This window comes from Nipponia nippon, unplaced genomic scaffold (assembly GCF_047370975.1).
Source record: "Nipponia nippon isolate SJK-2023a ecotype South Korea unplaced genomic scaffold, ASM4737097v1 scaffold_32, whole genome shotgun sequence".
Lineage (NCBI taxonomy): Eukaryota > Metazoa > Chordata > Aves > Pelecaniformes > Threskiornithidae > Nipponia > Nipponia nippon.
Window position 1 is genome coordinate 5,908,982 of NW_028262350.1, and position 27,939 is coordinate 5,936,920.

Genomic DNA, 27,939 nt, shown 5'->3' on the forward strand with positions numbered 1-27,939 from the left:
TCCCCGTCCTGTTCCGGAGGTGACCCTGGTCCCCGAGGCCGTTGCTGCTGCCACGCGTGTCCCTCTGCCCCACCCCAGCCCCCACAGGAGCTCCCGGGCCGCCCCGCCGCCCCCACCGCCGCCATCTCCGGGCCTCCCACGCGCGGAGCCTCCCGCGCAGCGGCCGCGGGTGGGCTCACGGGGAGAGGGGGCTCCGCGCATGCGCCCCGCGCCCTCCGCCCGGGCTCGGCGGGCCCCGCCGCGGCGGCGGGAGTGGGCGGCCGAGGGGCCCCGCCGCCGCCATGGGCTGGAGCCGCGCGGGACGGCGGCGTGAGTGGGGAAGGGGAAGGGGCGGCTCTGAGGGGGCCGCGGGGCGGAGGGGAGGCGGGAGAGACTGAGCGGCCGCGGGGCGGCGGGGAGCCGGGGGGCTGAGGGGAGCGGGGCGCTTTGAGGGGAGGCGGGAGAGACTGAGGGGACCGAGCCGCGGCCGGCTGAGGGGAGGCGAGGGGCTGAGGGGACGGAGTCCCGGCGGGCTGAGGGGAGGCGGGAGGCTGAGGGGAGCGGGGCGCTCTGAGGGGAGGCGGGAGCCCGAGTGGAGCCGGGAGCTCTGAGGGGACCGAGCCCCGGCGGCCTGAGGGGAGGCGGGAGCCCGAGGGGAGCCGCGGGCTGCGAGGGGACCGAGCCGCGGGGCTGAGGGGAGCCGGGAGCCCGAGGGGAGCCGCGGGCTGTGAGGGGACCGAGCCGCGGGGCTGAGGGGAGCCGGGAGCCCGAGGGGAGCCGCCGCGCCCTCCGCCGCCGTTGCGAGGTGCCGGTCGCGCCTCCGGAGCCCGGCGGCTCCCGCGGGATCCCCGCTGCTTGCCCGCCGCTGGCGCCGTCGGCTTTTGTCCCTCCGAGCTTCCCCGGCGGGCGCTGGAGGGCGGGCGCGCCGCGGGTCCCGCTGCCGGGAGGCGCCTTCCCGGGCCGGGCGTTTCCAGTGCGTCTCTCCCAAGTGAAGAGGAGCAAACCCTCCTCGCAGCTTTCTGGCGTTAGAGAGAAGGGTGCTGGTAGTACACAGCCTGCGAGGTGTTTTTACCACCTTCAGTGGTAAATGTTGCTTTCTCCTGTGATGCTGATCTTAGTTGCAAGTAACAGGTATTTTTTTTACTCTAAGAGACACCGACTGTCTCCTCACCAAGCCGGCTCTGCCATCCCAACTCCTCAGCCTGGCAGGACGGCGCTGGGCAGATCCCTCAGCGTTCAGTCCACGGCAGCAGACGCTGTTGTAGCACCAACACAAGCTAAGAAATCAGTAGCTCCTTGCTCTCCTTGGCCGGATAAATGTTCCTCATGCTGTTGACAGCCTGGGTTAACCCTGTCCCGAGCTGTCTGGGGCTACAGCCGTGCGGTTTGACGTTTCTCTGCGCTCGATCTGAATGCAGGGCACGAGGAGAAAAATCCGCCCCCTGTATCGAATAATGAAAGTTTTGGGCCTAACTTTCACCCGTTGTCATAAAATTTCACAAGAATGACATTTGTACAGTTATTTTTACTGGATTTTTTTTAGCCAGTTCTCTTTTCTACTGGTAGGAATTAGTTCTGACTCTTTTCTGGCCATTGCGACCTTGCTTCCCATGGAAGCGCTAATTTTGTTCCACCGTCAAATTGATTACAAATAGGAGATAGTGCACAGAGCTTTAACTAGGGCATGGATGTCCAGTATGGATTCTTGAGCAACAGTTGGTATTACCGGGTTCAGCTTTTTCATTGCGTATTTAGTTAGTGTTTAGAAATAAGAGGAAGAACAAAAACCTTGTATTTGACAGACGATTATTATTATTATTATTATTTCCATGTCTTCTGCCCACTGTAAGTCAAGGATAATTGGTAGAAAAAAAGTCTGTCCCTTGCTGTTAGAAATCTGTTTCACGGTGATGTTCAGCAAACCAGCCATCAGTCCAGTTGCCAAAAACCACCCTTCTTCAGGCCATTTAAAAGGGCAAAGCTGTTGTTTTCTGTCAAGACTTGTGATTAGGAAAATGAAAGGTGCCCTTCTCTGCATTTTTGATTCTTTCCAGGTATATTCTAAAGTTATGCTTGTGCTTTCCCGGGAGGACGAGTGAGCTCCCTTCTATGAGGTGGGATATGTAAGAATTTTAAAAAAAAAAAGAATATACAAACACACAGATAATTTGAGCCTTATCGTGCTGTTCCTTATTCTCCCCATATGACTGCAAACAGCTGAAAGTCCTGTATTTCCAGCAATCCTAAAATTAACTCCAGCATTTCTGCAGTTCTAAAAAGGCAGGAGGGGATGATGTTTGTTTTCCCCCTCGCGTCGTGCTGGTGACTGAAGCGGATCCGGAGGGCTTGGCGGTGGGTGGGGTGAACCGTTACATATTTTCTGTATCTGACGAATGCGCAGGCTGCTTGGCGTCCGTCCTTCTCTTCTCTCTGGTCAGCAGTAAAGCTCCTAATGAGTAGATGGTCCTGACGATTAAAGATGGGGTAGAGTAGTTGGACTGCAGGGATTTCCCGTGCGACAGTGTGGCCAGGGATCCTTTATGGCCAGGGGCTTCTGACCATGTCTGCGGCCGAGGAGGAGGCGAGGTAAGGGGGTTTGGGGGCTCGGAGCAAAAGCTCAGGTGAGCTGGGGTGGATGGCGTGCTGAGAGCGGGTGGCTGCGTGCGCTCGTCAGTTGAACGAGCAGGGGCGTCTGCCCTGGGAGTATTTCGGTGGCTCTTTGGAAGAAAACGATCCCTTTGCAGTGCGTTTCTCAAAAAATGGTAACTTGACTGACATTTCTGAATTGAAATGGCAACGGATGGGGCAGAACGCAACAAGGAACGTACGTTAGGACGCTTTGACCTACGTTTGAAGGTTTGTGTTTCAGATCACGTGAAACTTGTTTTACAAGACCGTCTCCGATTTTTCAACTGTGTTGAAAATGCATTTGGCTGCTGTTGTGGCTGCTTGGGTTCATCACCCGGCTTCTCTCATCCTTGCAGTGGCTTTTAAAACTGGCTTTATCAAGTTCCAGATCAGTTGAAATCGTGAGAAGTTACTAAAAAAATCTTGATGACTGGCTGTACCCTTATCAATGTGGCTACCTTTAGTGCTTTTAACACTAAAATTGTGAGTTTGTACTATCACTGATGCAGTGGACCACTGAATTATTGCTAATAGACAAGGTTTTCATTTTAAAAACTAAGTTTTCTTAATTGATGCAGCAACATTAAGTTTTTTGGTTTTTTTTTTTTTTTAAAGCAAGTCACAGGTCTGAATGCGTGGTTATAAATGAGGAATTCTCGTGAAATACCTGTTTTCTAGATGGGTGCCATTGGTACCTGTTCTTAGCCCTTCGTTATTTTTGCCCGTTACTTCTAACCAAACGTCCAGCTCATCACAGATAACTTGCAAGTGGTGCAAATACCAGTAAATAACTGAAAAGTCGGGGTCACAGACTGAGAGCACGGTGGCTCGCTTTGAAGGAGTTAGAGAAGAGCCCCGAAAGGGTCGGAAACGTGCTGACAGCGAGGGCTTCCTGCCGTCCGTCCGTCTCTGAACAGAGGGAAGGTTAAAAGAAAACTCATTAACAGTTTATGAGCGCGTTGGTGAGGACGGAGGTGTAGCAAGGCAGTGATCAGGTGCTAGGCAAGCTTAGACCCATTTTAAGAATTTAGCAAAGGTTTTAGTACGTACTGAAGAGTTTTAATTATAGACACAGTTTTTTCTGAAGAATTTTCTGTGGTTCAAAAGGTAATTGGTTTGGGAATTGTGTTGCTTAGGTGAAACTTTTATCTTAAAAGGTCTTTTCTGGCTTTGTACAGTTTTATAGCTGACAAGGGCAACATTCAAGAGCAGAATTCTTATAAGCTGTGAAATCTCATTGCTGATGGAGAGTTTGCGGTGAATTTTAACGCACAGATTGTTGATTTAGTGATTTACTGACTGCCAGCAACTTCTGAGAGTCCAAAAAAAAACCCCAAACTCTCCTAAAACATCACTTTTTGCCAAGCAAAGGATGAGGTCCAGTGCACTTCTTGTAGTCCCTGCAGTTGTACCTAGGTGTAATTCAGCCACTCAGGAGCAACAGAGCAACCTAGAAACACACTGTCAGGAGTTGTTTAATCCTGAAAGCGCCTGGGTTGGGGATGTTATGGACGGGGTTACTGAAGCTCCTGTGCCTTGGGTACTTCTGGGGGAGCTGGAGCCATCAGGCGCTCGCAGTGCGACTGACGCTTCTTTTTTGACCAAGCCGCAATGCTGGAGGGTAAGGACTCCTTACATCCTAGCGGGCTGTCAACCGAGAGCTGCTGAAGCACAACAGGGTAGGTGTGAGCCGGGAACAGGGGAACCCAGGCAGGCTGTGCTCAGCAGGTTGAATTTTGGTGATTTGCCAGCGTTCCCCTTGCGATCATTACTACCTGCGAGGGGTCGCGTGGCTGAGAAGAGTCATGAAATCAGTCTGTAGCCTCACTGTTAGCGTCGAGCCAGGCAGAGGGAGGCAATTTTGTGGCTCTTTCCTAACGCCACATCAGATTTTCCCCATCTCTTTTTCAAACCTCAGCAACACAGAGCGAGTTGCGGCAGGTACCTCATTTATGCCTTCGCCTTATTGCTCAGACAGGATTCCCTGGATAGCGGCACAAACTTGGACACCGATCGTTAAACAGTTGGAGTAAAACCCTGGGCAGATAATGGACCCCTTTGTTGTCTGGCCGCTCTGCGGCCCAAGAGGATGGGCGCTGCTGTCTCATTAGGAGGGAAGGTGATCCTTTCTTCCCACCCTGTTTCCAGCTTTTGTTTTTTGTGCTGCCATTCAACAAAGTCCCTTATGGAATTTGTGCTCCAGATTTATTTATTTTTAATCCGGTTAATAGGAAGTACATTATTTATTATTTATAATTTTATAAATATATTTTATAAATCTATTATAAATTATAAATATAACTTGATTGTTCTATTTATAATATTTATTATTTTATTATTATTTATTATCAATATTTCCTACTTTTCATACATTCCCCTTCTCCTGATGCCTGCGCTGGCTTTAACACTGCTGACCTGCATGGGGAAACGTGATCCTCCCTAGCATCCCTGCCCAGCACAGAGGAAGACTCGCTGACTTAGCGATGCGCCTCCAAAAACCGATCCCTGGGCCACAGCCCGGTCAGCCCCTCGAGGGCGGCTGCACTGCCGCCTCCGTGCGGGGAAACCATCCTGTTGGCCGTGCTTTGTGAATGCATATTTTATTGCAGAACTCTGCATCATTATCAGGCTTTCCAGCTGGTCTTTGCACTTCCCGTGAGCAGCAGGAGTGGAATTCCACTGTCCTGTACTTGTGCTGTGTTTGACTCAAGCTGTGGTTAATAATGGTCAAATCCTATTAAATCACATTTCACTTGCTATGTTCAGTATTGCTCAATGTCTAAATTCTGCCTCTGAAAAAACTCCATGCTTTTTAAATGTCTAAATTATCTATTCACTGGCCATTCTTCGTCATGGTTTTGGTAGGCCGTTTGCGTTCTGTAAAAAGCCACAAAAAAGAATTTATCTTCAAAATGCTCCTTGGAGGGGAAGGCAGCAATGTTAGGTTTCCTTTTCTGACCTCCTCATAACATAAATATGAATCGTTATCACTGCTTGGGCAGTGACGCATGGTTCTCCCCAAATTGTGGACTGTCTGGAAGATCTGGTTGGGATTTTTAAAAACTTGGCTTTCTTTTGTGTAAAACAAAGATTGAAGGTGAAAGTTCCCGGGTGCGCTGTGGGCTAAATTGACATACGGCAGTGTTATGACGTTACGAGGTATTTTCTGGTGAAGGAAATACTGAGAATGGTAAATACTGTAGCAAAAAGAAATCCCTTTTCCTTCTGCCAACGTAGATAACTTAGTTTCATACCTCAATATTGGTTAATAATTCCTTAATGATTACATTTCAAAGAAGAACTCAGGGCCTCAAGTAATAACGCGAGTTATGAGGTTTTCTGACCCTATGAATAAAAAGCTATATTTAGAAAAAATGAATAGTGTATTTATGGACAAAAGTGTAATAAGGGAAATGTGATGGAAAAATTGAGTCAGATGAGCTGATGTATGAGGCATTTCCCTATGGAGTCATTGGACTGAAAAATGGTTTATATGCCTAAACTTGAACAGATGCTTCAACACACACACACACACACACAGACGCGCGCGTGTACGTTCTGCCCGCCCCCCCCCCCCCCCCCCCCAGTTTAATATTAGCAGTTGTGTTCATACCACTGTGATTAATTCACGAACCAGTCTGGTTTAGTCTCTTTTCCGGGGGCTATCGGGTATTTTCAGATCATCCGGGTACTTAAGCCCGTGCCTAACTGTGAAGATGCAAGCAGCCTGGTTATTAGCAGGATTTCTTTCAAGCTTTACATTAGGCATGCACTGAAATGACTCACTGACCTGGGATTTACATTTTTACACAGGAGTGAAGGATTTCTCCTGATTACCTTGCTTACATGAAAATCACTGGAGTCAGCCAGCTTTTTTGCCTAAATAAGGACATGATACCAGCTTTCGGCTCTTCAGATATTAGTTCCACCTTTTTAGTTACCAATTTGTCAGAAAACAATTCTGAGTGTGTGTGCCTGACCTCATTTAAGATACTGTGGAAGTACTAGGAGAAGACATACATATGGATGACCAGCAGATTGTGCCTACCGTTCTTTTGAGTACAAATGCTGTATTCGGTGGTGCTGGAGAGGTGGCTGACAATTGCATTTTATTATTTTCCTTTGAGCACCCGTTGGGGTGTTCCGCTCAGCCGTTAATCCGCGTTCCCAGGGTGGTTTTATTGGCCTTGCAGGTAGCTGCGCACAGCGCTTCCTCTCTTCTAAAAATCCCCAAAGCCCTCCCAAAAAATGCAGCACATCGGAGCCAGTTGTTTCCACTTTGCTTTTCTGATCGAGCTAAACTGGTGAAGGAATGTGGGAAAATGATGCCGGGGTCAAACGTAAGGATAGCTGTGGTCCGCCTTGGGAATACATGGCTCGCGGGATGACCGATGGTGCTTGTGGCTCAGGGTGTGCTGACTCCTGCTCGCGGTGACATCCCGGTGTTGGACACTCGTGAGCGGTGCGGCCATGCCGGACTCGTGTATAACAAGTCATCGTCTGTACAGATCTGTATCTCTCTCGTGCTTAAAATAGTAGAGAGCCTGGAAGGGTGATGTGTTTCTTGTGTGTAGATGGTTTCCATGCTACCTTGAGGGTGAGTTTCTGACTCCTCGTTAGCTCCTGGAAGCCTTGCTCTCTTACACAGCTGATGAGTAACGCTGCCTGATCCAGGGGCATGAGGTTAGAGAAATGTCTGTAGGCAGGCAAGGGGCTGGGTGGTAGACTGTGCACATGGGGCTGGCCCCAGTGCTAATACTTTTTTAAATGGCGTAAAAATAAAATAATTAAGGTTCTTAATGTGTGTCTTGCAGGTGTGCTGTCTTGCATGCAGCATCTCCTCCTAAAAATCTAAAAATCTCCTGATTTTCACGGTAAACATTTTTAAGTAGTTGAGAAATGACTAGATTTTAATTACAGAAGAATGACTTAGCCGACATTCAAATACTTAGTTAAACTGTTTTTAAAAGCAGAAGAATTTTCATAGTGGAAACTGTGATTCCTGGGATATTAAAGAAATGAAATAAAACTGAAGTGTTTGGGGGGAAGTACACAGTGGTCTTCCATGTAGCCGTATGGAAATGATCTTTATTCCTTGGTTCATGTAAAGTCTTCACTCCTTTGGGACTGCTTACTTGAAATGTCCACCTCTGTGGCAATACTCAGCTTGATTTGTATTCCTCAGCCTGCTCTTGCTCTCTGCAATCTGTGGCAAAACCTTATCGATCTGGATGTCTACAAAATCCGATTCCCTGGAGGATTGTGCTGGAGAGTTATCGATAGAGACAAATCGTTGCTGCCCTTCAAGTGTGCTGATTGTGTGAGGTTTGTCCGACAAGTAAATACTGAATACCAATCAGCTGTAACTTGTCAATGATTAATGACCTGAGATACCAATTTTTTTCCCTTTTGGCTTCTTCTAGCGCCTCTCTTTCAGATGATTCCTTAACGCGCTCTTCCTGCAGCCCCCTGGGGAGACGCTCGCTCCTGGCTCCTTTAGAACAGCCGCACTGGATCAGACTGAGCGTCTGCCTTGTCCGGAGTCCTGCCTCTGACGCTGGCTCAAGCGGAGGCTGCAGCAAAAGCGCAGGAGAAGCGCGTGTGAAACCCCTGTCACATTCTGACCGCTTTCTGCCTAGAGATTTACTCCTTGTGTGAAGCACTGTCTCTTTCTTTCCGTTTTTCAGGGGCTTTCCTTCTCCAGGTTACTCCAGATTTTACAGCTCCCTTCTCTCTTCCTCCCCCTCCAGCCTTCTTGTTTTTCCACTGTTCTTCCTACACCAGCCAGTCCATACCTCTTCTCCGAAGCTCTTTCTCTTCCTCTCTATTTCCGTGACGAGGAATGGTGAGAGTGACCAGAGCTGTACACCACGGCCGGGATGCGGGTGAACCACGGGTGCTCAGGGTGACACAGCAGTGTCCGCTGTTCGTGCGCTCATCCTTCTCTAACACCGGTAAAATGCTGTTGGCTTTCCGGGCCGTGCTGAGCGGCACCGGAGCTTTCATGGAGCAGCCTGCCAGCCCCAAGATCTCCTGCTTGATGAGGCCATCTTAGGGCACATCTCTTTTTAGTGTGAAACTGAGATTTTTTTTTTTTTTTTTATTCAATGTATGCATCGCGTTATCTGCATGGAATTCCATCTGCCATTTTATTACCCAGGTTACTTAGAGTTTAAGGTCCTTCTGCCGTTCTTCATGATTGCTTATCTTCCTTGCCTTGAATATTATCATCAGGACCCTTGGTCACATCCCACCCCACCTCCCTGTTGCATTTTCCTCAGTGTCCTGGTCCGGCACAGGTCCCAGCCTCTCTCCCTGTGAAGCTCTGCTCCGACCCCCCTCCCGCACAGGAAATGACTCTGTACTCCCACTCTTTGTTATCTTTCACCCAGTTGTTTATCCGTGCAGGGACAGTCCCTTTTCCACTGTGGCCTTTTGGTGTCCCTACAAGGAGCCTTTGAAGAGAGAGGCTTGCAGATTTTAAAAATCCAGGTAGTCTGGAGCCTTTTGTGAGGCTGGGAGTCCCTTTACAGAAGCCACACTGATTTTTTTCCCTAGTATATCGTATTTATACAGATAGATCAATTGCCCACTAATTCCAGTCTGTTTAATGTTCTCTAAGTCCTGTAGGAGTGTCGGGTTTGGAGGCCTGCAGTTTACCAGAATTTTCTTCGCCACCCTTGCCTTACAGAGTTGGCATCGCTCTTGCCTCCACGTACCAAGGCGATTTTAAGAAAGGCTGTAACCAGGTCGGCTGTTCCAGCTCTGGGCTCTGTTAGCGCCTCTGGTGGATGCCACCCGGTCCCCCCCACTCGGTACTCTTCCTTTTGGCTCTTCATTCTGTAACCTTCTCTCCACTTGCTTCAGCGTGAGCCAGTTTCCCAGAGAGTCCCTGGTGGAATGGGGCTGGCGAGGAGGCTGGCTCTGTTTCTTGTACTGTGAGTAAGTGTCTAAAGAAGTCATGTCATTTTTCCTGTGTGGCATTGTCATCTCTCTTAGTAGCATGAAGAAATGAACCTGTTCCTGGTGGTGGCTTTCTGCAGGGAGGCTCCCTCAAGATGCGGATGGGTGTCTGAAGTGGTAACAAAGTGATGGGGGAGAAGCTGTTTTAGTCATAGGACAGAAGCCAGCAGCGTGGCCAGCAGGGCAAGGGAGGGGATGCTGCCCCTCTGCTCCGCTCTCGTGAGGCCCCCCTGGAGCCCTGCCTCCACTCTGGGGTCCCCAGCGCAGGACAGACACGGACCGGTCAGAGCGGGTCCAGAGGAGGCGACGGAAATGGTCCGAGGGCTGGGACAGCTCTGCTGTGGCGAGAGGCTGAGGGCGTTGGGGTTGCTCAGCCTGGAGAAGAGGAGGCTCCGGGGAGACCTCATTGCAGCCTTGCAGTACTTAAAGGGGGCCTACAAGTAAGAGAGAGATTTTTTTTGTACCAGGGCCTGTAGTGACAGGACAAGGGGCACCGGTTTTAACCTGACAGAGGGCAGGCTTAGATGGGACATAAGGAAGAAATGTTTTGTGACGAGGGTGGTGAGGCACTGGCACAGGCTGCCCAGAGAAGCTGTGGCTGCCGCATCCCTGGAAGTGTCCAAGGCCAGGTTGGACGGGGCTTTGAGCAACCTGATCCGGTGAGAGATGTCCCTGGCCCTGGCCGTGGTTGGACTGGGTGATCTGTCAAGGTCCCCTCCGACACAAACCACCCTGTGATTCTGTGAACTTGGCAGCGTAGGTATGAGTTGCCTTCATGAGGGAATCCACCAAATAATCAGTGGTTCCCTATGAGGAATTACCTTCCTTGCAGCTAATCCCCCTTTTCTTTGCGTGAATGAGGAGGTGCGATACAGCAGATGCTCAAATATCCTTTGCGTTAAGAATATTTTTGCAAGCAGACCTCCTCACCTCCGCATTAGAAAATGGTTGGGCCCCTTGCGCATACCAGGGATTGAACCCTTCAGAGAACGGGTGAAGCGACAGCTGGCGTTGTTGGTGATAGATCTTTGAATATGGGCTAGGTGGTCTGGTAAGGCTGTGTCTGCTTTAGTGATGAATGCAATCTAGTGTGTTAATGTTTTTTGTCTCTACTTCTTATTTTCCTGTGAATGTTTTATTCTGGTAATGCAGATGGGAAATTACTCGTATCCAAACTTGCATCATGGCCTTAGCCAGACTTGGGATTGAACCGGGTCATCCAAAGACTGCAGAGGCCGCCAGGAGACTCTTGTTAGTACAGGTTCTGTTGTTCTATGCTCGTCTTGCCTTCTTTTAGTTGTAAGAAAAGTAAGGTTTTTTACAATCTTTGGTGTACTAGATATTTTTCTAAGTAAGATCTTTTAAGGCCAGACCGCTGACCTGGCCAGTGCTTTCTAATCCTGTTTGCACTGACGCCCACTTTGCGTTAAGACAGCGAGTCATGATTTCTCTGTGGTCTTGCTGAATGGTGGTGATCTGCTGTCTCCTGCTTGGAGCTTGAAGAGGGCATGCACAGAACCAGCACGAAGTTCATTCGGTGACTACTGAGGTTGTATCAAGATGTGACCACCCTCCTAAAATCTTGAAAGCTTGGAAATAAGAAACTGGGGGAAGCTTGGCACTGTCACGTTGCCCACAGTTGAGCCTGTAGTATCTCCATGTGCTTTTTTCCATCTCCAGCAGGACCAAAAAGCTGGATATACCATAGCCTCGCCCCATTGGCACTCTCATATCAAGTCACATGCCTGGCTTAAGCAGTTTCCATGCATTTGGGAGGCTAATCTGCCTTCAATTTGCTGCTCATTTTCATAATCTGTGTTGATAATAAGTCTGATAAAATCTATGGCCGTGTAGAGCAGTCAGGTGGCAAAAAATGACCTGCCTGCTGCTTTGTGCTTGGTGAAGTGCGCCCTTCTCTGGCACGAGGCACGGTGGGAAAAGGGCTTCCAGCTTCCTCTCATAAACTAGAACTTATTTGCGGCTATTCTCAGAAAGAAAAAAACCAGTTGGTACGCGTGTTCTCCCATCTGGTGTGATGGAGCGTAGGGAGTTCGATCAGCGAGTGCTTCAAGTCTCTTCCCAAGGGGGTCTAGGATAGTATTCCAAGTCTTTCAGAAAATGACAATTTGAGGTTTCTTATTTCACTACAGGAAATAATTTTTTTTCAACAACTAATTCACTTAGTGAATTTATGTGTGTATTCTAAATTTTATCTTTGGCAAAATAAAGCTGTTAAGACTCCTGTTGAACTCAAGCTGGAGTAAAATCTTAATACCAGTATAGCAGTCTTCTCTGATTTACTACACTCCTTTTCTCAAAACAAATGGTACTTCAAACCGATGCACTGAAATGAGACTCTTCAATTATTTCTGCACTTCAGTAGCACTTGAGAGAAGCTGAAGCAGCAGGCCGGTATTTGGCAGGAGAGCACGCGAGCTTGCCTGGAAGCTTGTGTTTTTGCTGCTATCTCGTTGGACCCCTCGCTCTCCGCACGGCGCTGGAAGGAGCATCTGCCCTCTGCGCGCGCAGCTGTGTGTGCGCCAGGCGCTGCGTCGCTGCAGAGGGTGGCTTTGATGGTGAGGCGCTGTCGTTCCGTCCTTGGCTGTAGGTGTTCCCAACACCATCCTCTTGGATTGTTGTGGTGTATAGGTGACCAACGGTGAGAAGATGGCCTTCTGGCCTGGCTGGCTACCATCCTCCTGACTTTAGTGCCCTCCACCTACGGAGACGTACAGTTCTGTAAAGTCACAGAGCTCTGCAAAGCTTTCCAGTCCTCTGTATCTCAGCAAGTGGAAAGTCCTGACTGAATAGTAGAGCTATTCCAAGTGCTGGGTGTCTTGTAAAGCAGTTGGCGGTGAGGGTTTGCAATGTCCACTGCAATGTCCTCGTCTGCCTTCTGAACATCCTTCCTTCTCTGTCCAGCTTCGTCGCAAAGCTGCTGTTGAAGAAAACGTTAGATGGATTTGGTACCATTGTAGGGTGAGGCGGCATCTTGTGCTAGACCAGATGACAGAGCTGGGAAAGAAAAATGTTTTTTAATTTGGGTCACAGTGAAACAACTGCCATCGTTAAATGTTGCAGAATGGGTGACTGGGGACCTTGTGGCAGACCGTGTATGTGGTATCTGCCTTATTTACAAGCCACTCACACTTGTTTTTGAGGCTTATCTATGAGGCAAACGCTATCATAGTTTCTTTTGACTGTTGTAATATGGTGGTGCATGAATTAGGTGTTTATCCCCATTCGATTGTATCCAGCTCAGCCGAATGAGAGCCGTTTGACGTACAGGAGCCGACAGAATTGCTCTCTTTTGGCTTCTCTCTCCTTTCCTGAAATGGCCGTGAGAGTGATATTTGGGTCAGCTGCCTCGAGAGTGTCATTTTCTTTTGACACTCATCCCTCTGAGCGCATAGGAGGAGCCCGATGGGGAAATGCCGTGGTGCTGTTGGCTGCAGTGGAATCAGGAGTAGTTAAAGGGGTGTTGTGGTTATTCGAATCGCTAATCACGTCAAGACAGAGAAATCTCTCTGATGCCTGACTGAAACGGTATGCGAGTGAAGATGGCCTTGCCCAGACCTCGCTGCGAGAGAGGTGGAGGGACCCAGGTGAGCGCAGGAATGCCCTAGCCCATACCAAGGCTGTTGCTCTCCAGCGGCACATGTTCCCCGGTGGCTTTGCTGTGGGTGTAACACACAATGGTACTTGTGTGTTCTTCAGTTTGGACCAGAGACCTTTCGGGTCCGTCTGGGAAAATACGATTGTTCCTTCTTTTCTTGCTGCAGTGCTCTAGGTCTTGGTGTGGAAGTGCCTGTCTGTCGGTCTGAAGCATCAGGTGGGGCATCGCGCTCCCATTTCCTTTGAGTGCACCAGTCGTTTTGCTTCACCTGGGCTCTGCTCTTCCCCTGCCTCTCTCCGGGTGCAGCCCTGCGTGACGGTGCCGGGCCTGCCCGCACAGGTGCTGTTGCGGAGTTTGAAGCGGGACGCCGTCCTGCAGTTCCTTTCCCTCCGTTGCTCACAAGCTGGCGAGCGCGTCCTGAAATGAGCTGACTGTGGGATTTGTGGGTAGGTGTGTGCAGGAACCTCAGCCCCGCCGTCCGTCATGCTCTGTCAGTTGGGAGGGGTGTTGGTCACTTGGTACCTGCCTTTTGTCATTATCACCACTGCGTTTTTTCCGTCTTTACCCTGCCACTGCCTGTATTTGTTAAAATAACAGCTGAGAACACAGGTGTGGTAGTCAACAGTACAATATTTTTAATATTTTAATAAAGTATTGTGTTTATATCATGCCAATGCTAGTGGAACCGCACAGGGCATGTCGGGGTGACTGCACAGCAGCAGTCTGTGGTTTTTTTGGGCAGTCGTCCCGCACTGTGAATGGGAAGGATCTTGGGTCGCAGTATCACTGGCCAGCGTATTTCCAGTCCCTGGAGCTTGTTTCCCCTCTATTACCTTCATTCTTACAGGAAAAATTGCTTTGCTGCTGGTGTCCCAGACTCTTCCCAGTGGTACCCAGGGAATGGTGACGGGCACAGATTGAAACACAGGCAATTCCACTGAAATATAAGAAAAGCTCTTTACTGTGAGCGTGGTCAGATGAAGGAACAGGTTGCCCAGAGAACTTGTGGAGTCTCCATCCTCGGAGGTATTTAAAACCCGGCTGGACATGGACCTGCCAACCTGCTCTAGTTGACCCTGCCTTGGGAGGTAGAATTGGTAGTTAAAACTACCAGTTGGCAGAATATTATACATTTCTTAGGGTAATGCATATGGGTGTAAGGGAACCTAGAGGTTAAGCATCTTCAAAATATAAATGACTGAAGTAAATGGGTGGTTCTGTCGCTTACAAATAAGCTGTCGCAGCATCGGGCTTGTTGGACATTTGGTGTGTTTGATCTCTGAAGTATTTTGGCAAGCGGTAATGCTTCATGTGTCTGAACCAGGGTTTAGTAGCCCTGAGCTAAGGAGCACCTGGTGTCTTAGCAAATGGATATCTAGTTCGGGAGCAGCTCCTGGTATTTGGGAGATGAGTGCTGTACATATGTGATCATCTCGTGGAAAAGCCTGCAGGATCCACTTGGTGTGTAATAAAGGGAATTGACAGCTCCCAGTCGGGAGTGTTTTCTGACCTCCCTTTGTGAGGACAAGGCTTAATGGGTACAAGTTATTCCCAGGGAGATTCCGACTGGGCACGAGAGGAAAATTTTTCACAATGAGAACAGTCAACCATTGGAATAATCTCCCCAGGGAAGTGGTTGACTCTGCTACACTGGACACATTTAAGACTCAGCTGGACGTGGTGCTGGGCCATCTCGTCTAGACTGTGCTGGAAAGGTTGGACCAGATGATCCTTGAGGTCCCTTCCAACCTGGGATTCTGTGAGTCTATGAATCCATACTGAGACCATGCTCAGCCAGTCTGTTGGTCATTTCAGTTGGTAGGAACAGTCTTTCTTGAGAATACCCTCCTGATCTTTGGATTTTAAGGGTACGAATCGAAGTCCCTGCCCACGTTGTCTACAGACAGCCTGGGCCGGCAATCTGAGAGCTCAGGTTTTCGTTAGACACTTGGCCTTGATCTCAAACCAGCAGTGTGGGGCGTTTTCTCTGGTATGGCTTGAGCTTCAGATTCAAACTCTTCGCAAATGAAATTGCCCTTTACCTACCCTTGTTTCCTTGTTTTCATCATCCAACTAAATTACACAGGGGAAAGAGTTTTGCTGTACGTTACGGGCTCCTACGTAGTGAGGAGCAAGTGTGGCAATGCTGAGGCCAGGGGCGGGGCAGGGCAGGGCCCGGGTTGGTGAGTTGTGCTGCACCTGCCAACGCTGTATGAGGCCAGTTCACGTAGGAGCTACTCAAAACCATCTGGGCTTAGCAGGGTTAAACTATATTGTAGAGAAATGCTTTGAGGTGTGTGAGACTAGAAAAGAGAGATGCGTGAGACAGAGAGGGAATGCTCTGGAGAGCTCAGGCACAGTGAACTCCCGGGTTGTTTTTGAGCTCCAGTGTGGCAGCTCCTCCTGGGTTGGGTTATTCCGAATGCACGAGCTGTGAAGGGAGAGGGGCTGCTCGCGCTGCAAGCTTCAGTCCCGGTACTGTGCTGGTACGACCAAGGTTTGGCGCGATGCCGTGTCGGTTTGACTGTGGCTTGTTGCCTCGAGGATCAAGCGTTTCATTGCAAAGCCTGTCAAACAGCGCACCGCGTCTCGCCGTGTAATCTGCTGACCGGGTTATTTTCTCCATTATTACATTTCACATCACCACAGTGCAAGCATCACCTGGGGCTTGCTTCTGTTTCTTGATACCCTAAGTCTGTAGGACAGATCTGACGAGCAGCTGGCTCAGGTTTGCTAAGCATCTGACAGCTCTGTCCCGAGTCGCTACAGAAATGCCAGATTCGGGAGCTCGCTGTACCGATCTTCGAGCTGGTACACCTCGGAAGGGACGCTGAATGCTGAGCGTGTATGAAGGCACTCAGGCTGACACAGACTCCAAAACATGTCTCCAAAAATCTCGTGGGATAACAGAGACTCTACAGCTCAGCCTCCATTTTCGATGAAGCCTGTTGTCACTGCAGGCTTCCGCTCTCACATGAACTCGAGTCAGGCTTGCAGCTCGTCATGGCCTTGTGCTGCAGCCCAGGGTGCACGGGCTGTCCCGACGGCTCCTGCTCTTCCAAAGTCGGGGTCTCGTGTGCTCTGGGCTGTCTGTCCTGCAAACGCTGCTCCGGGAGGAGCGTGGTTGCTCTAGGTGAAGTAAATGTTAGTTTGGGCCAGCACGAAACATGTCGCGATTTCATTTGAATTGTGTCACTGTGGGGGAGTGTTGCTAAAATTGTCACTTGGCTTTCCATGTCAGCGTTACCTAGAGGGCATGCTGAGGCTACTGGAGTTTCATGTCTTATCTGCAAATTCCAGTTTATCTTTAAGCTGAATGCTCGGGTGGGTATGCGTATGTTGATTTTCAAAAAGATACATCACTGACATCTTTATTTTTTTGACAGCACAAGAATCTTATTATATCTCTACCTCTTCCCCATATTTTAGTGTTCTATTTATATCCTGCATAGGATCCGCGGTCTCATAATTCAACAAGGGGTTTTTTAGACTTGAGGGGATTGGTCTGGGGATCAGCAGAACCTTGTTAGCATGCCTGGGATTTGAAGGCACCGTTCAGAAATTATTTCCAAATTGACATTGATGCTGTGGCTTTTTCAAAACCATTCTCTGCTTTTTGCCTCGTGAGAATTGCCAGACGACCGAGCATTTACTTGAAAAAGCACTGTGTGTTGTCCAAAAAGTCCCAGCCTTTTCACTCCCAAATAGTCTGTAATATAGATTTAAAAATAAAATTCAGTGCAGTTGTTTTCTTTTTTCAGCTGCACAGTGCTGTAAGCGCTTCTGAACCCACTTGGTCATGAACGATGGAAGGTTGGTAGCAGTGAATTCTCTTATCCCAGGAAGATCCCCGTGTCCTTCCCCTCGTGGCGGCTGGGAGGACGGACGCTGGAATCCTGCTCAGGTCAGGAAGGCAGGTGGCATCAGTGCAGTATGCAGCAGGATCTGCGGTGTGCTTGTACCTTGCCGGTGCTGGGTCTGGCTGCGACTTTCTCCTCTCTTGAACAGTAAAGTCTTACTCATTTTTGAGGTTAAAAAAAAAAAAAAAAAAGGACCCCTGTGCTTCCTCAAAAATAATTGTAAATCATGCAATTTCTTACATTTCAATGTAAATGAGTTTTGAATGAATAATGCTGATTATTCATTCAGCCTAATTCAAATCCTATTTTAATTAGCCTGTGGGCCCAATTTTACTTTCATGCAGCATGAAACCTCTTCTGATTATCAACAGAATTGCCATGCATTTATTTTTGAATTTTTTTTCTGCTCAGCGCACATCTTTTTTAAACTGCTTAAAAACAAAACGAAACAAATATATCATTAATAAATTAATCAGATTTCATTAGCATGACATGGGAGGACATATTTTAAGGGAAAAAAAGTCTTCCTGTAAATATATTCCCCTTAATAACTGCCTTTTGGCTACAAAATCTTTCTCCCACAGATGCTGTTTAAGACAAACCTTGTCTGGGGAGCTGCTGGTGAACTGCTGAAATTCAGAGAGACCCGAGAGCTTCAGCTCCCTGTTCCCCTCTGGGAGCTGGGTCTTGGGGCTGGAAGGTGCGCTCCTGCGCTGCGCTTCGCCTCTGCTCCAGGGAAAACTCGGCTGGGAGCTGAAGCCCGTAGCCGCGTGTGGCCTCGGCCAGGGGAGGGGGTCCCAGCTGAGCTGCACTGGGAAGGGTGGGTCGGCCTGTGCCTTCGCAGCGCTGTTGGTCAGCTGTGGTGGAGAGGTGGGCTGTGGAGTCCTTCCAGCCAGAGTCAGAGTCACAGGGTGGTTTGTGTCGGAGGGAACCTTGACAGATCACCCAGTCCAACCACGGCCAGGGCCAGGGACTTCTCTCACCGGATCAGGTTGCTCAAAGCCCCGTCCAACCTGGCCTTGGACACTTCCAGGGATGCGGCAGCCACAGCTTCTCTGGGCAGCCTGTGCCAGTGCCTCACCACCCTCGTCACAAAACATTTCTTCCTTATGTCCCATCTAAGCCTGCCCTCTGTCAGGTTAAAACCGGTGCCCCTTGTCCTGTCACTACAGGCCCTGGTACAAAAAAAATCTCTCTCTTACTTGTAGGCCCCCTTTAAGTACTGCAAGGCTGCAATGAGGTCTCCCCGGAGCCTCCTCTTCTCCAGGCTGAGCAACCCCAACGCCCTCAGCCTCTCGCCACAGCAGAGCTGTCCCAGCCCTCGGACCATTTCCGTCGCCTCCTCTGGACCCGCTCTGACCGGTCCGTGTCTGTCCTGCGCTGGGGACCCCAGAGTGGAGGCAGGGCTCCAGGGGGGCCTCACGAGAGCGGAGCAGAGGGGGAGCATCCCCTCCCTTGCCCTGCTGGCCACGCTGCTTTTGATGCAGCCCAGGAGACGCTTGGCTTTCTGGGCTGCGAGCGCACATTGCCGGCTTATGTCCAGCTTTTCATCCGCCACTATCCCCAAGTCCTTCTCCTCAGGGCTGCTCTCCATCCATCCGTCCGTCCGTCCGTCCGTCCATCCCCCAGCCTGTGCTGATGTTGAGGACTGCCCCAGCCCAGGTGCAGGACCTTGCACTTGGCCTTGTTGAAGGTCAGGAGTTTCACACGGGCCCGCTCCTCCAGCCTGTCTGGGCTCTGGACAGCATCCCTTCCCTTGGGCGTAGCAGTTGCGCCCCTCAGCTTGGTGTCACCCACAGACTCGCTGCGGGTGCACTCAGTCCCACTGCCGATGTCGTCGATGGAATGACGTGAAATGAGTCCTGGTATCGTACATTCCAAAGGTGTTTGGGATTCGACAGCCAGCAGTAAGGCTGTTCTTAAAACTTAGCTGTGGCATGCTGCACTACCGTATAGGTGCCATACGTCTCAGGGGTACGGAGGCATTGCTGGGAGAGTTTCAGCAGAGTCACCGCGGTTCCAGCTCCCTCCATTCTTGTCCCACTGTCCAGCCCTGCCACACTTCAACTGTCTCATCCGAGGGCAGGATTTTAAGGTTGCTACAGTAAACTGCTCCTCCGAGGTGCAGTTCTTCCCTCCCTGACTGGCGGGAGGCCACCACAGATAGATGAGAAAGCTGAAACACGATTAAATTAATCCTGTGTTTAAATTCATATTCAAACCCACACATGGGCTGGGCAGGGGAAGCTCCACGCACGAGAGGCCGTTCACTGTCTGTGTCTGTACGTAAACACCAACCGTGTTAAAATAACTCAAGAGATTTCCTGCAGTGAATCTCTTAACCTAAAGCTGATTTTTTTTTTTTCCCCAAATTCCTGCTCCAAATTCTTCTTTATTCTTTCTGGATGTCAGCGTCTGCAAAACTTTTAACTCACAGGAGCCAGCTTGCTGTCAGAGATAAGCGTTGTGTTATTTGCATCGTATATCCTGCCGGTGCTGAGGAGCCTCCTCCGCTGGAAGTGCTGGAATGAACTGATGACAAATACAAGGAATGAAAGTCTCTCTCAAATGCATTTTCTGGCATGACTTAAATTAGCTGAAATTGCTGACATTTTGCCTTTTTCAGATCCGCGTCAGTGTCCATAGACTTTTATTTCAAACAATGGAAAATTACTGACTTCAATGTTGCCAGAACAACAAATCGGGGAGACGCTAAGTGTACGTTAGGTGAAGGTTACTGCAATATATCTGGGTCCTGCAGTTCATGTGTTGTAAAGGCAGAAACGTGTAGTCCCTAACCTTGGCCGATCCCACGAAACTGAAGGATGCCACCATTTCAAATGCCGTAATTCTGCCTGGAACTTTTTGCTTTTGTATTATGTTTAATTTGGATGGGCTGAACGTTTCCAGTCAAAGAAGGTTTAATGACAGGCCATTTCACTTGAACCAAACATTTCCTTAAAGACAAAGAAGTTCTTTGCTTGCTGGTGGATTCTCCCATATTGGCGTCAGTAGCTCTGCTCTGGACTAAAACTAAATTTAGAATGAGTGATGCTTTCTTGTTGAAGAGAATCAGAGCTCTTCAGCAACATCACCTCTCCGCAGCCAGAACTCTAATCAACAGAAGTCTTGGTTATTAAACGCACGGCTGATAACGCCGTCTTCCGCGTCGGAAGGCTGTGGTTAACCTAAATGTACAAGTCTGTGTCGTCAACGTCTATATGTAGGTTTGTCACGCTGGTCATGTACGTCAGCAGTGGCATCCAGGACGTGAATCCCCATCTTTCTCCTGAAGCAGGTTCTGGGGTGGGCCCAGCTCTCCCGCTCTGAGCGACGGCGACGGCTCGGCACCACGGCTGAGGGAGCCGAGGTGTGATCCACCCACGTCTTCCTCTTTAGAGCTGGTGAGGTACGATATGAGCCAGCTGCAGGTGTGTGGTCTGCAGATAGGAAACGCACCTTGAAAAGCTGATAAATACCTCAAAAGAATTCATTAGATGTCGAGGTAGCAGCTCGTCTAAAAGTAGAGATTCAGTGTCCCCTCTCTCATTGAAACCAGCACTAATTTCAAACTTCTCTGTTGTTAACCGCTGATAAATAAACATTGACAGTGTCTGAAAACGTAAAGGCTAGCTCCTGCTTTTGTTCCAAATTTACACTGGCAACAGTATTTAACTAATTTCAAATTGACCCTGTAGTTTACTTTTAGAAAAGGGTTTGGCCCTAACATTTTCAGTGAGCGCAAAGGAACCCCTTCTTAAACTCATCTGGGTTTTGTCTCATTTTTAATTGACGAATACCGACATGTCAGCTAGCAACACGTATGTCCCGTTACACACCCGTGCTTGGTGACTAGATTGGCAGCGCACCTTGGTGTGAACGTGGGTGTCGTGGCTCTTACCTCTGGAATCCCCAGGTCAGATGGGGGTTTCGCTTGCCTTTTCCGTTGGGCATATTGGAGACTCGTCAGGTGCATAGAGCACCCCTGGACTCCATCTACCACCCATTTTGACTCCTAATCTGAGTGAGCCGCTGGGAAGTGCCGAACGTGCGGGTGCCTGCAGCGCTGTCTCCCTGCTGGCTGTAATGCAGAACGCGGGGCTGCACAGCTGTGCTCGGGTGCCGTTCTGAAGTGGGGGTTCAGAGCGTGAAGCCACCTGCTGCAGTAAGGTGCTGCACTGGGACTGGAACCCTCGGGTCTTTTTTCCTCTTAAAAATGTGTTTTTTCAGCCAGTTCTGTCCACAGCATAATGGTAGCATGGTTGCATAAAAAGAAGAGAGTTGGTTGTAAGCCTTGGATTGGTTGCATGCTCAATTGACAGCAGCTAGATTAAGTAATTGACCAGTAATCCTTTGGTTTTTTCCCATGTTTCCCAGCTAAACAAATTGAACTCTCTCAATCTCTCACTTTTAGGCATCTTCCCTGTTCTTCAGCTGGTTTCGAGACTAATATATTCACTCTCTGGTGTTTAAGCAACGTTTGAAGGATGCAGACACAGGCATTGAGTGCTGTCTTGCTAACAAGGAGGTAAGATCACCCTCCTTGCTCCTCTTTGCATGTGACACAGCCAAGGATTGCATTGATCATCTCTGCTGTATCGCCCGCTCTCACTGAGATGCTCACCCGTTAGGATCCTTGCTGCCCTCCCTGTTAATTGAAGCCCAGAGTAACTGCTCTCTCTTTTAAAAAGACTTCAAAAAAAAGACATGTAGCTGCATGTCTTTGCACTAAGCTTGGTTAAAGCGGTGGTTTTGTTTCCGTGGCCTCAGCCTCTCGAGCAATCTGTGGTTTTCTGCATCACTGATAACTCTCATCTCTGTCAGCCTGCAAACTTCTGTGCCATTTGCAGATTTTGTCAGCAGCCATTTTCTGGTCGAATCTGGGGAGAATACAGCCCGGCCTGTTCTGGTCTTTGCAGAACTTGCTGTAAGGACATGCAGTTGCTCTTGGTTCTAACGTGGGAATCATTTGTCAAGATCTTTGTTACTTTTAATCCACTTAATGTGGGCTTTTTTAATACTCTCTTGCACTATTTTTTTCTTACGCTGTCATGAAGTAATAAATCAAATGTCCCGCACAGCCCATCTGCGTTGTGTCTGTGCTGTTGCCTTTTCAATGAAACATTGAATTTCACCAGAAGGGGATTACATTTATATCCTTTAATTCTGTGTTGATTGCATCCCCTCAAATTTCATTATTTTGCCTGTGAACAACTCTGTAGTTGTGTGGAAGAAGTTGAATAGTTGCAAATACTAGTTTTCTTCCAGTTTCCTGGAATTTCTCCAGGTTAAGAATAAATCAGTTTTAAGATCAGAGTGCCAGAGATTGGTCCAATTCTGGTTTTAGGATCTTCCACTGAATGCTGTTCTGATGTAAAAATTTCTATTAATAATGTTTGACAAACTGATGTTTGACATCATCGGAGGACTGAAAGTTGTCTTGTCCCGTGCTATAACAACGTCAAACAGTTCTTCCTGTGGTCAATATTTTACCGGTTTTACCACTTAGAGCTCCAGGTGGGCCTGTAACGTCGCTAGGTTTCGTTCATTCTGATACTTCACAGTGTCACCAGCTGTGAGTTTCCACTGATGGTTTTTTTACTGTTATGATTGCAAATTTATATTGATTTCTATCTAATATCTCTTAAAATTTTTGACAGATAACTTTTTTTAACTAGATTTGCCTTCTACTCTCCCAAAAAACACTGCGGAATACATACTAAAGTCTTTTCTGGCCCTGGAAGGGAGATTTTTAGCCTCCCTAAGGGACCAAACCCAAATCCATAGAACAGTTGGAGCACCAGGTTAGAAGTCAGATGTTCCTTAGGTCAGACCCTGTCTCTAGCCTAGACCTGCAGGGCAGCACCGCTCGGGTCACTCAGGTCGGTCCTGTCTTTAAATCACAGATAAAGCGGTTGCCTGTTTCTCAGGTTTGGCCTGGGTGATTCATTTCTGTCTGAAGACAACTGGCATTGCCCCGTGGAGAGAACAGTTCCTCTCCGTGGGCTGTGGTCGAGGCCGAGATCACTAGCTCAGGCTTTAACAAGGCTTGGCCGCCTCTGTGCGGTTAAAATAAATCTTCCTGTTACCGGCGGGACGTAGCCAGCAGCGCCCATAAAATTTCACAGGAGCTTAGCTTTCCATCCACTGTGTTTTGGAGACTTCAGCCTCAAGTGTAAATGTTTTTATTAACATTCGAAATCCAGAGCAGCCGCGTCTTTTTCTTCTGCTCGGGAGTAGCTTTGGGAGCACGTTTTGTTTGTGAAATGGCAGTTAACCGCTGCTTTTTTTTGTAGCGGACTTCTCAAAAGCCTGCGGAGGAGACATAGGATCTTCAAGCAAATTCTGGCAGCTGGAATTTCCCGGTAACAGGTGATGCTGCGAATGTGGTTGTGTGCTGGTTGTACAATCCTTGAGTTTTCTGACTCTCTTGGTTGAATGTTTGCACCGCTTAGGCTCAAGCTGATAAACTCATAAATATTTGGGGGTTTTGTTTGTTTTTTAGGTAAAATTACTTGACCACCATGAGTTGGAGTTTTCTGACCCGTCTGTTAGAGGAGATCCACAACCACTCCACCTTTGTTGGCAAAATCTGGCTGACGGTGTTGATCGTGTTTCGGATTGTCCTCACTGCTGTGGGAGGAGAATCCATTTATTACGATGAGCAAAGCAAGTTTGTGTGCAACACGGAGCAGCCTGGCTGCGAGAATGTTTGTTACGATGCTTTCGCTCCTCTTTCGCATGTGAGGTTTTGGGTCTTTCAGATCATTCTTGTTGCCACTCCATCTGTGATGTATTTAGGCTACGCAATTCATAAAATTGCCCGGATGGTGGAACACAGCGAAGCCGACAGAAGAATCAGAAGCAAAAGCTTTTCCATGCGCTGGAAACAACACCGTGGCCTAGAGGAAGCTGAGGAGGACCATGAGGAAGACCCGATGATGTACCCCGAAATAGAGCTGGAGAGCGAACGGGAGAATAAAGAGCAGCAGGCCCCTGCCAAAGCTAAGCATGACGGCAGGCGGCGAATCCGTGAAGATGGACTCATGAAAATTTACGTGCTGCAGCTTCTGGCGAGGACTACGTTTGAAATCGGCTTTCTCGTGGGTCAGTATTTTTTGTATGGCTTTGAGGTCAGCCCCGTATTTGTGTGCAGCAGGAAGCCGTGCCCGCACAAGATAGATTGTTTCATTTCAAGGCCAACCGAAAAGACCATTTTCCTGCTGATAATGTATGGGGTGAGTTGCATGTGTTTACTTTTGAATGTCTGGGAGATGGTCCATTTGGGATTCGGCACAATCCGGGACACGTTGAACAACAAGAGAAAAGAGCTGGAAGACTCCGGCACTTACAATTACCCTTTTACTTGGAATACGCCATCTGCTCCTCCTGGCTATAACATCGCGGTCAAGCCAGAGCAAATGCAATATACTGAACTGTCCAACGCCAAAATGGCCTACAAACAGAACAAAGCCAATATAGCTCAGGAACAGCAGTATGGAAGCAATGAAGAAAACATTCCTGCCGACCTGGAAAATCTGCAGAGGGAAATTAAAGTGGCTCAGGAGCGCCTGGACCTCGCCATCCAGGCTTACAACAACCAAAACAATCCCGGCAGTTCCAGAGAGAAGAAATCCAAAGCAGGCTCAAACAAAAGCAGCGCCAGTAGCAAGTCAGGAGATGGGAAGAACTCTGTCTGGATTTAATGTTGCCTGAGTTGATATATTGTGTTTTTTCTCCTAGTTTATCATAACCAGCAACCCCTTGAATAATGGCTTCCATTACGTAAATATTTGACTCTGCTTATTTTCAGGGATACCGTTGGCTAGTGATTCAACCTCTCAGAAAGGGTTTATACGCATATTCTAGGATTATAGAACTTTATTCTTCTGTCTTCCAAGTCAGGAGACAAATAGGTATATTTAAATCATTCTCATTGAACGGTTTATGCTGTAAGTACAGTATTATAGTACATTTATTATGCACAATTTTTTGTATTTGTACACTGGATCTCTGATGTTACACTGTTTTATATTAACGAGGAGAAAGCAATGGGTAGCTGTTAGCATTTTGCTAGGTTTATTACCGTGGTCCGCAGTTTCGTCGTTGTTCTTCCTTGTTTTAAACGTAAAACTTTCTATGCTGCGTTTCAAAAGTGCCTTGAACACGCACACAGCACAGAGGAGCCTCCGGTTATCCAGGCAGCCCGCGGGTGCCAGTCACCGAGCAGCAGAGCCGTGAAAGATTGGGAAAACATCTGTTAATGGCGCTCTTGACTCTGTCTTTTACAAAAATGATGTGCTATGTATAAAATGGAAGTGTCATACTATAGCTGTTAGGCGCTACAGGGTTTTTTTGCCCTGTGGAAAATTACAGGAAAAACGTACGTGTGTGAGAGTACTTGTGTTCGGAGCAAGAGTGCCAGCCGTAACGCAGAGAGGGCGCCGGCCTCCCTGCGAGCTTTATGCAACAGGAGGGAAGAGAGGCTTCGAACTCTTGTAAAACATCCAAAAAAAAAGTAAACAGAAATGACTAGATTCAGTAATCCCACATATTTATGTGATGTCTGTGGAAAGGGACGGTTTTGAGGTCTGTTGTTACGTAACCACCCGCTCCCCAAGGGCATGAAGTTGGTAGGATACTTTTTGGATAAGATTTCTGTCTTTTCCGAAGTAATCCGGTTGGATGGAGTCACGGTGATTTTGTTTCTCCGTGCATTTCACTCGAGGAAGAACCTTCCTCCCCCCAGCCAGGACACACGAGCTGTCTGTAAGAGTTTTTACAAAGCCCTTTCCGAATATCAGTGATATTGCCTTATTCCAGAGCCCTCTTCCTTCCATTATGTCCGAGGAATTTAGTTCAGACAGAGCAATACGTGTAACTTAGATTTCTGCTTGAGAGGCCAGTCAGATTTGGCATTCTGTGGTTTTGGCATTAAACTTGAATTTATAATTAGAAAAAGGAGAATGCGGTATTTACTGCCTTTGGCGGTGCCTTTTTGGCAAGGATGCGCATTAATGTTTGAGAGATGCTGATAAATGTGTATGCTTTTTGCTACTATTTATAAGGTATCCAGGACCTTGCTCCGCTCTCTTTTTTTTGTTAGGTTTTCATGCGTTTTAATATATTTTGGGGGCCCGTTTCAAGGGGGACTGTTCTGTTCCGAGGCTACCTCAGTCCTTAGCGCCCTCGCTACAGCCTGGTCAGGAACAGGATTGAGAAGAGGCTCCGTGGAGGACACAGGTAAACCCGTCCTGCGTTCCTGTCCCGCAGAACATCGAAGTGTAAGCTTTACGTTAAATTTAAACTGAGGGCATACGAGCACATGCTTGGAGTTATCCTCTGCCCAAGCACTTGCTGAAAATAGGTATTTTGCTGAGTTGTTTTCAGTCTGTTTTCGCTCTGGGACACCAGGCAGTCCGGCTGTAGATCCCAGCTATCTTTCAGCTCTGCTTTGGAGAGGCGTAAGCGTGCCCAGAGCCGCTGCAGCCCTCCGTGCGAGGCCAGCGAGAGCGTCTCCAGTTCACCTCCAGCAGGGACGGCTGGAAGCGAACTTGCTTTTTGTTTAGCAGCGATGCCTGGCCGCTGCGCCGGGAAAGGAGCAACCTCTGAATTTTGTGCAGAAAAGTTTCGGGGCGATGTCTTGAAGTAAAGTCACACCGTCGGTACGTAGCAGTTTTAAAAGCTCAGGAGGGCTTGCGGGCAGGCACAGCTAGGCAGTGAGACGGGACTAGCGGTGTGGGGTGAGAGGGGGTTTATTAATAGTGCTCCTCTAATTAAACAGGAGTCTGAAGAGAAGCACGCTGCCTGACGATGGGCAGAGAGGCTTTGCCAGCAGAAAGATGGGCAGAGAGGCTTTGCCAGCAGAAAGCTGGGAGGGTGCTGGAGAAGCTGGGTGGAAAACACGTTGTCTGAAAGGACTAGGGAAAAACATTTGGAGCCTGGAGATAAACATGGATTCGTGGCTACAGTCCACTCATTATCCCCGCCGCTGGGGTGGTTCTTTTCAGCTTCCCAAAAGGGTTACGCTGCTCTTAACCCCGTGCGGTGGTGTCGGAACAGCCTTTCACCAGCCCAATGGCACGAAGTGAAAATCCTTTCCCCTTGCTGCTCTCTACGCAAACGGCAGCGATTTCATATTAATGGCTTAAACCAGAGTTGGTTCCCGACAGCCGCTTCGTGCGTCGTCTGTGTTAGCCCTTCCCGGTTAACAACCGCAGCCGTTGCCCGCTTCAGCCGACTGCCTCGGGTCCGGCCGGTGAGCTTTGGCCACCCCAGTAAATCCTCCCGTTAGTGTAGAGAATATCCCAATCCCAGTGCTGGATTCATTCTGAAAATGCAAAGTAACGGAGCTGTTTCTATTACTGTTCGTTTGTTTTAATGGTGTATAAAGTGCGCATTTTCTTTGAAACTGAGTGTTTGTTATTAGTAGAGGATCTGTTAAAGCTCCAAACATTGATGTCTGTGACTGTATTCAGTTTCAAAGTATTGGGCTTGATTTTTCCTTCTGAAGAAACGATACGTGCATTACTTTAAAATGCTCTCTTGCTTTGGCTTAATGTAGGCCATTCCGAAATAAACGTTCAGAAGAGACTTTTGGACAGAAAATACTGAACATGACTTGGGTTTGTCTTGTCATTCTCTGGTTTTGGAAGCAGTTTGGGGGAAAAAAAACCAAACCACTATTAAATCCAGTGGATTACTCCAGTCTGAGTGAGATGGCTGCTTTTTTCCAGCAGGAGAATATGTTCCGAGTATGTGAGGGAGGGAGAGGGATATTTTAATGATTTGTCTTAGAGCCACAACTTGGAATTTTTTATATATTTGACCTTGTTTAGTGTAATAAAAGAGTCGGTTGGAAATGAACTGTGCCTTCCTGCATATGGATTGCTC

At 48.5% G+C, this 27,939-nt stretch overlaps 1 protein-coding gene across 4 annotated transcripts; it reads left to right on the plus strand.

The window, feature by feature from the left end:
• Window positions 1–27,912, plus strand: GJC1 (gap junction protein gamma 1). Of its 4 annotated transcripts, none has more exons than XM_087770165.1 (4): window positions 1–19; window positions 21,461–21,574; window positions 23,343–23,418; window positions 23,552–27,912. In XM_087770165.1, exon 4 carries the CDS (start codon window positions 23,571–23,573, stop codon window positions 24,750–24,752), a length of 1,182 nt encoding a protein of 393 aa, XP_087626291.1. In that variant the 5' UTR covers window positions 1–19; window positions 21,461–21,574; window positions 23,343–23,418; window positions 23,552–23,570; the 3' UTR covers window positions 24,753–27,912. The 4 variants fall into 4 exon arrangements, with proteins under 4 accessions (XP_087626291.1, XP_087626288.1, XP_087626289.1 ...); XM_087770162.1 differs by lacking the exon at window positions 1–19 and adding an exon at window positions 196–309; XM_087770163.1 differs by lacking the exon at window positions 1–19 and adding an exon at window positions 2,397–2,565.
• Window positions 27,913–27,939: the final 27 nt, after the last annotated feature.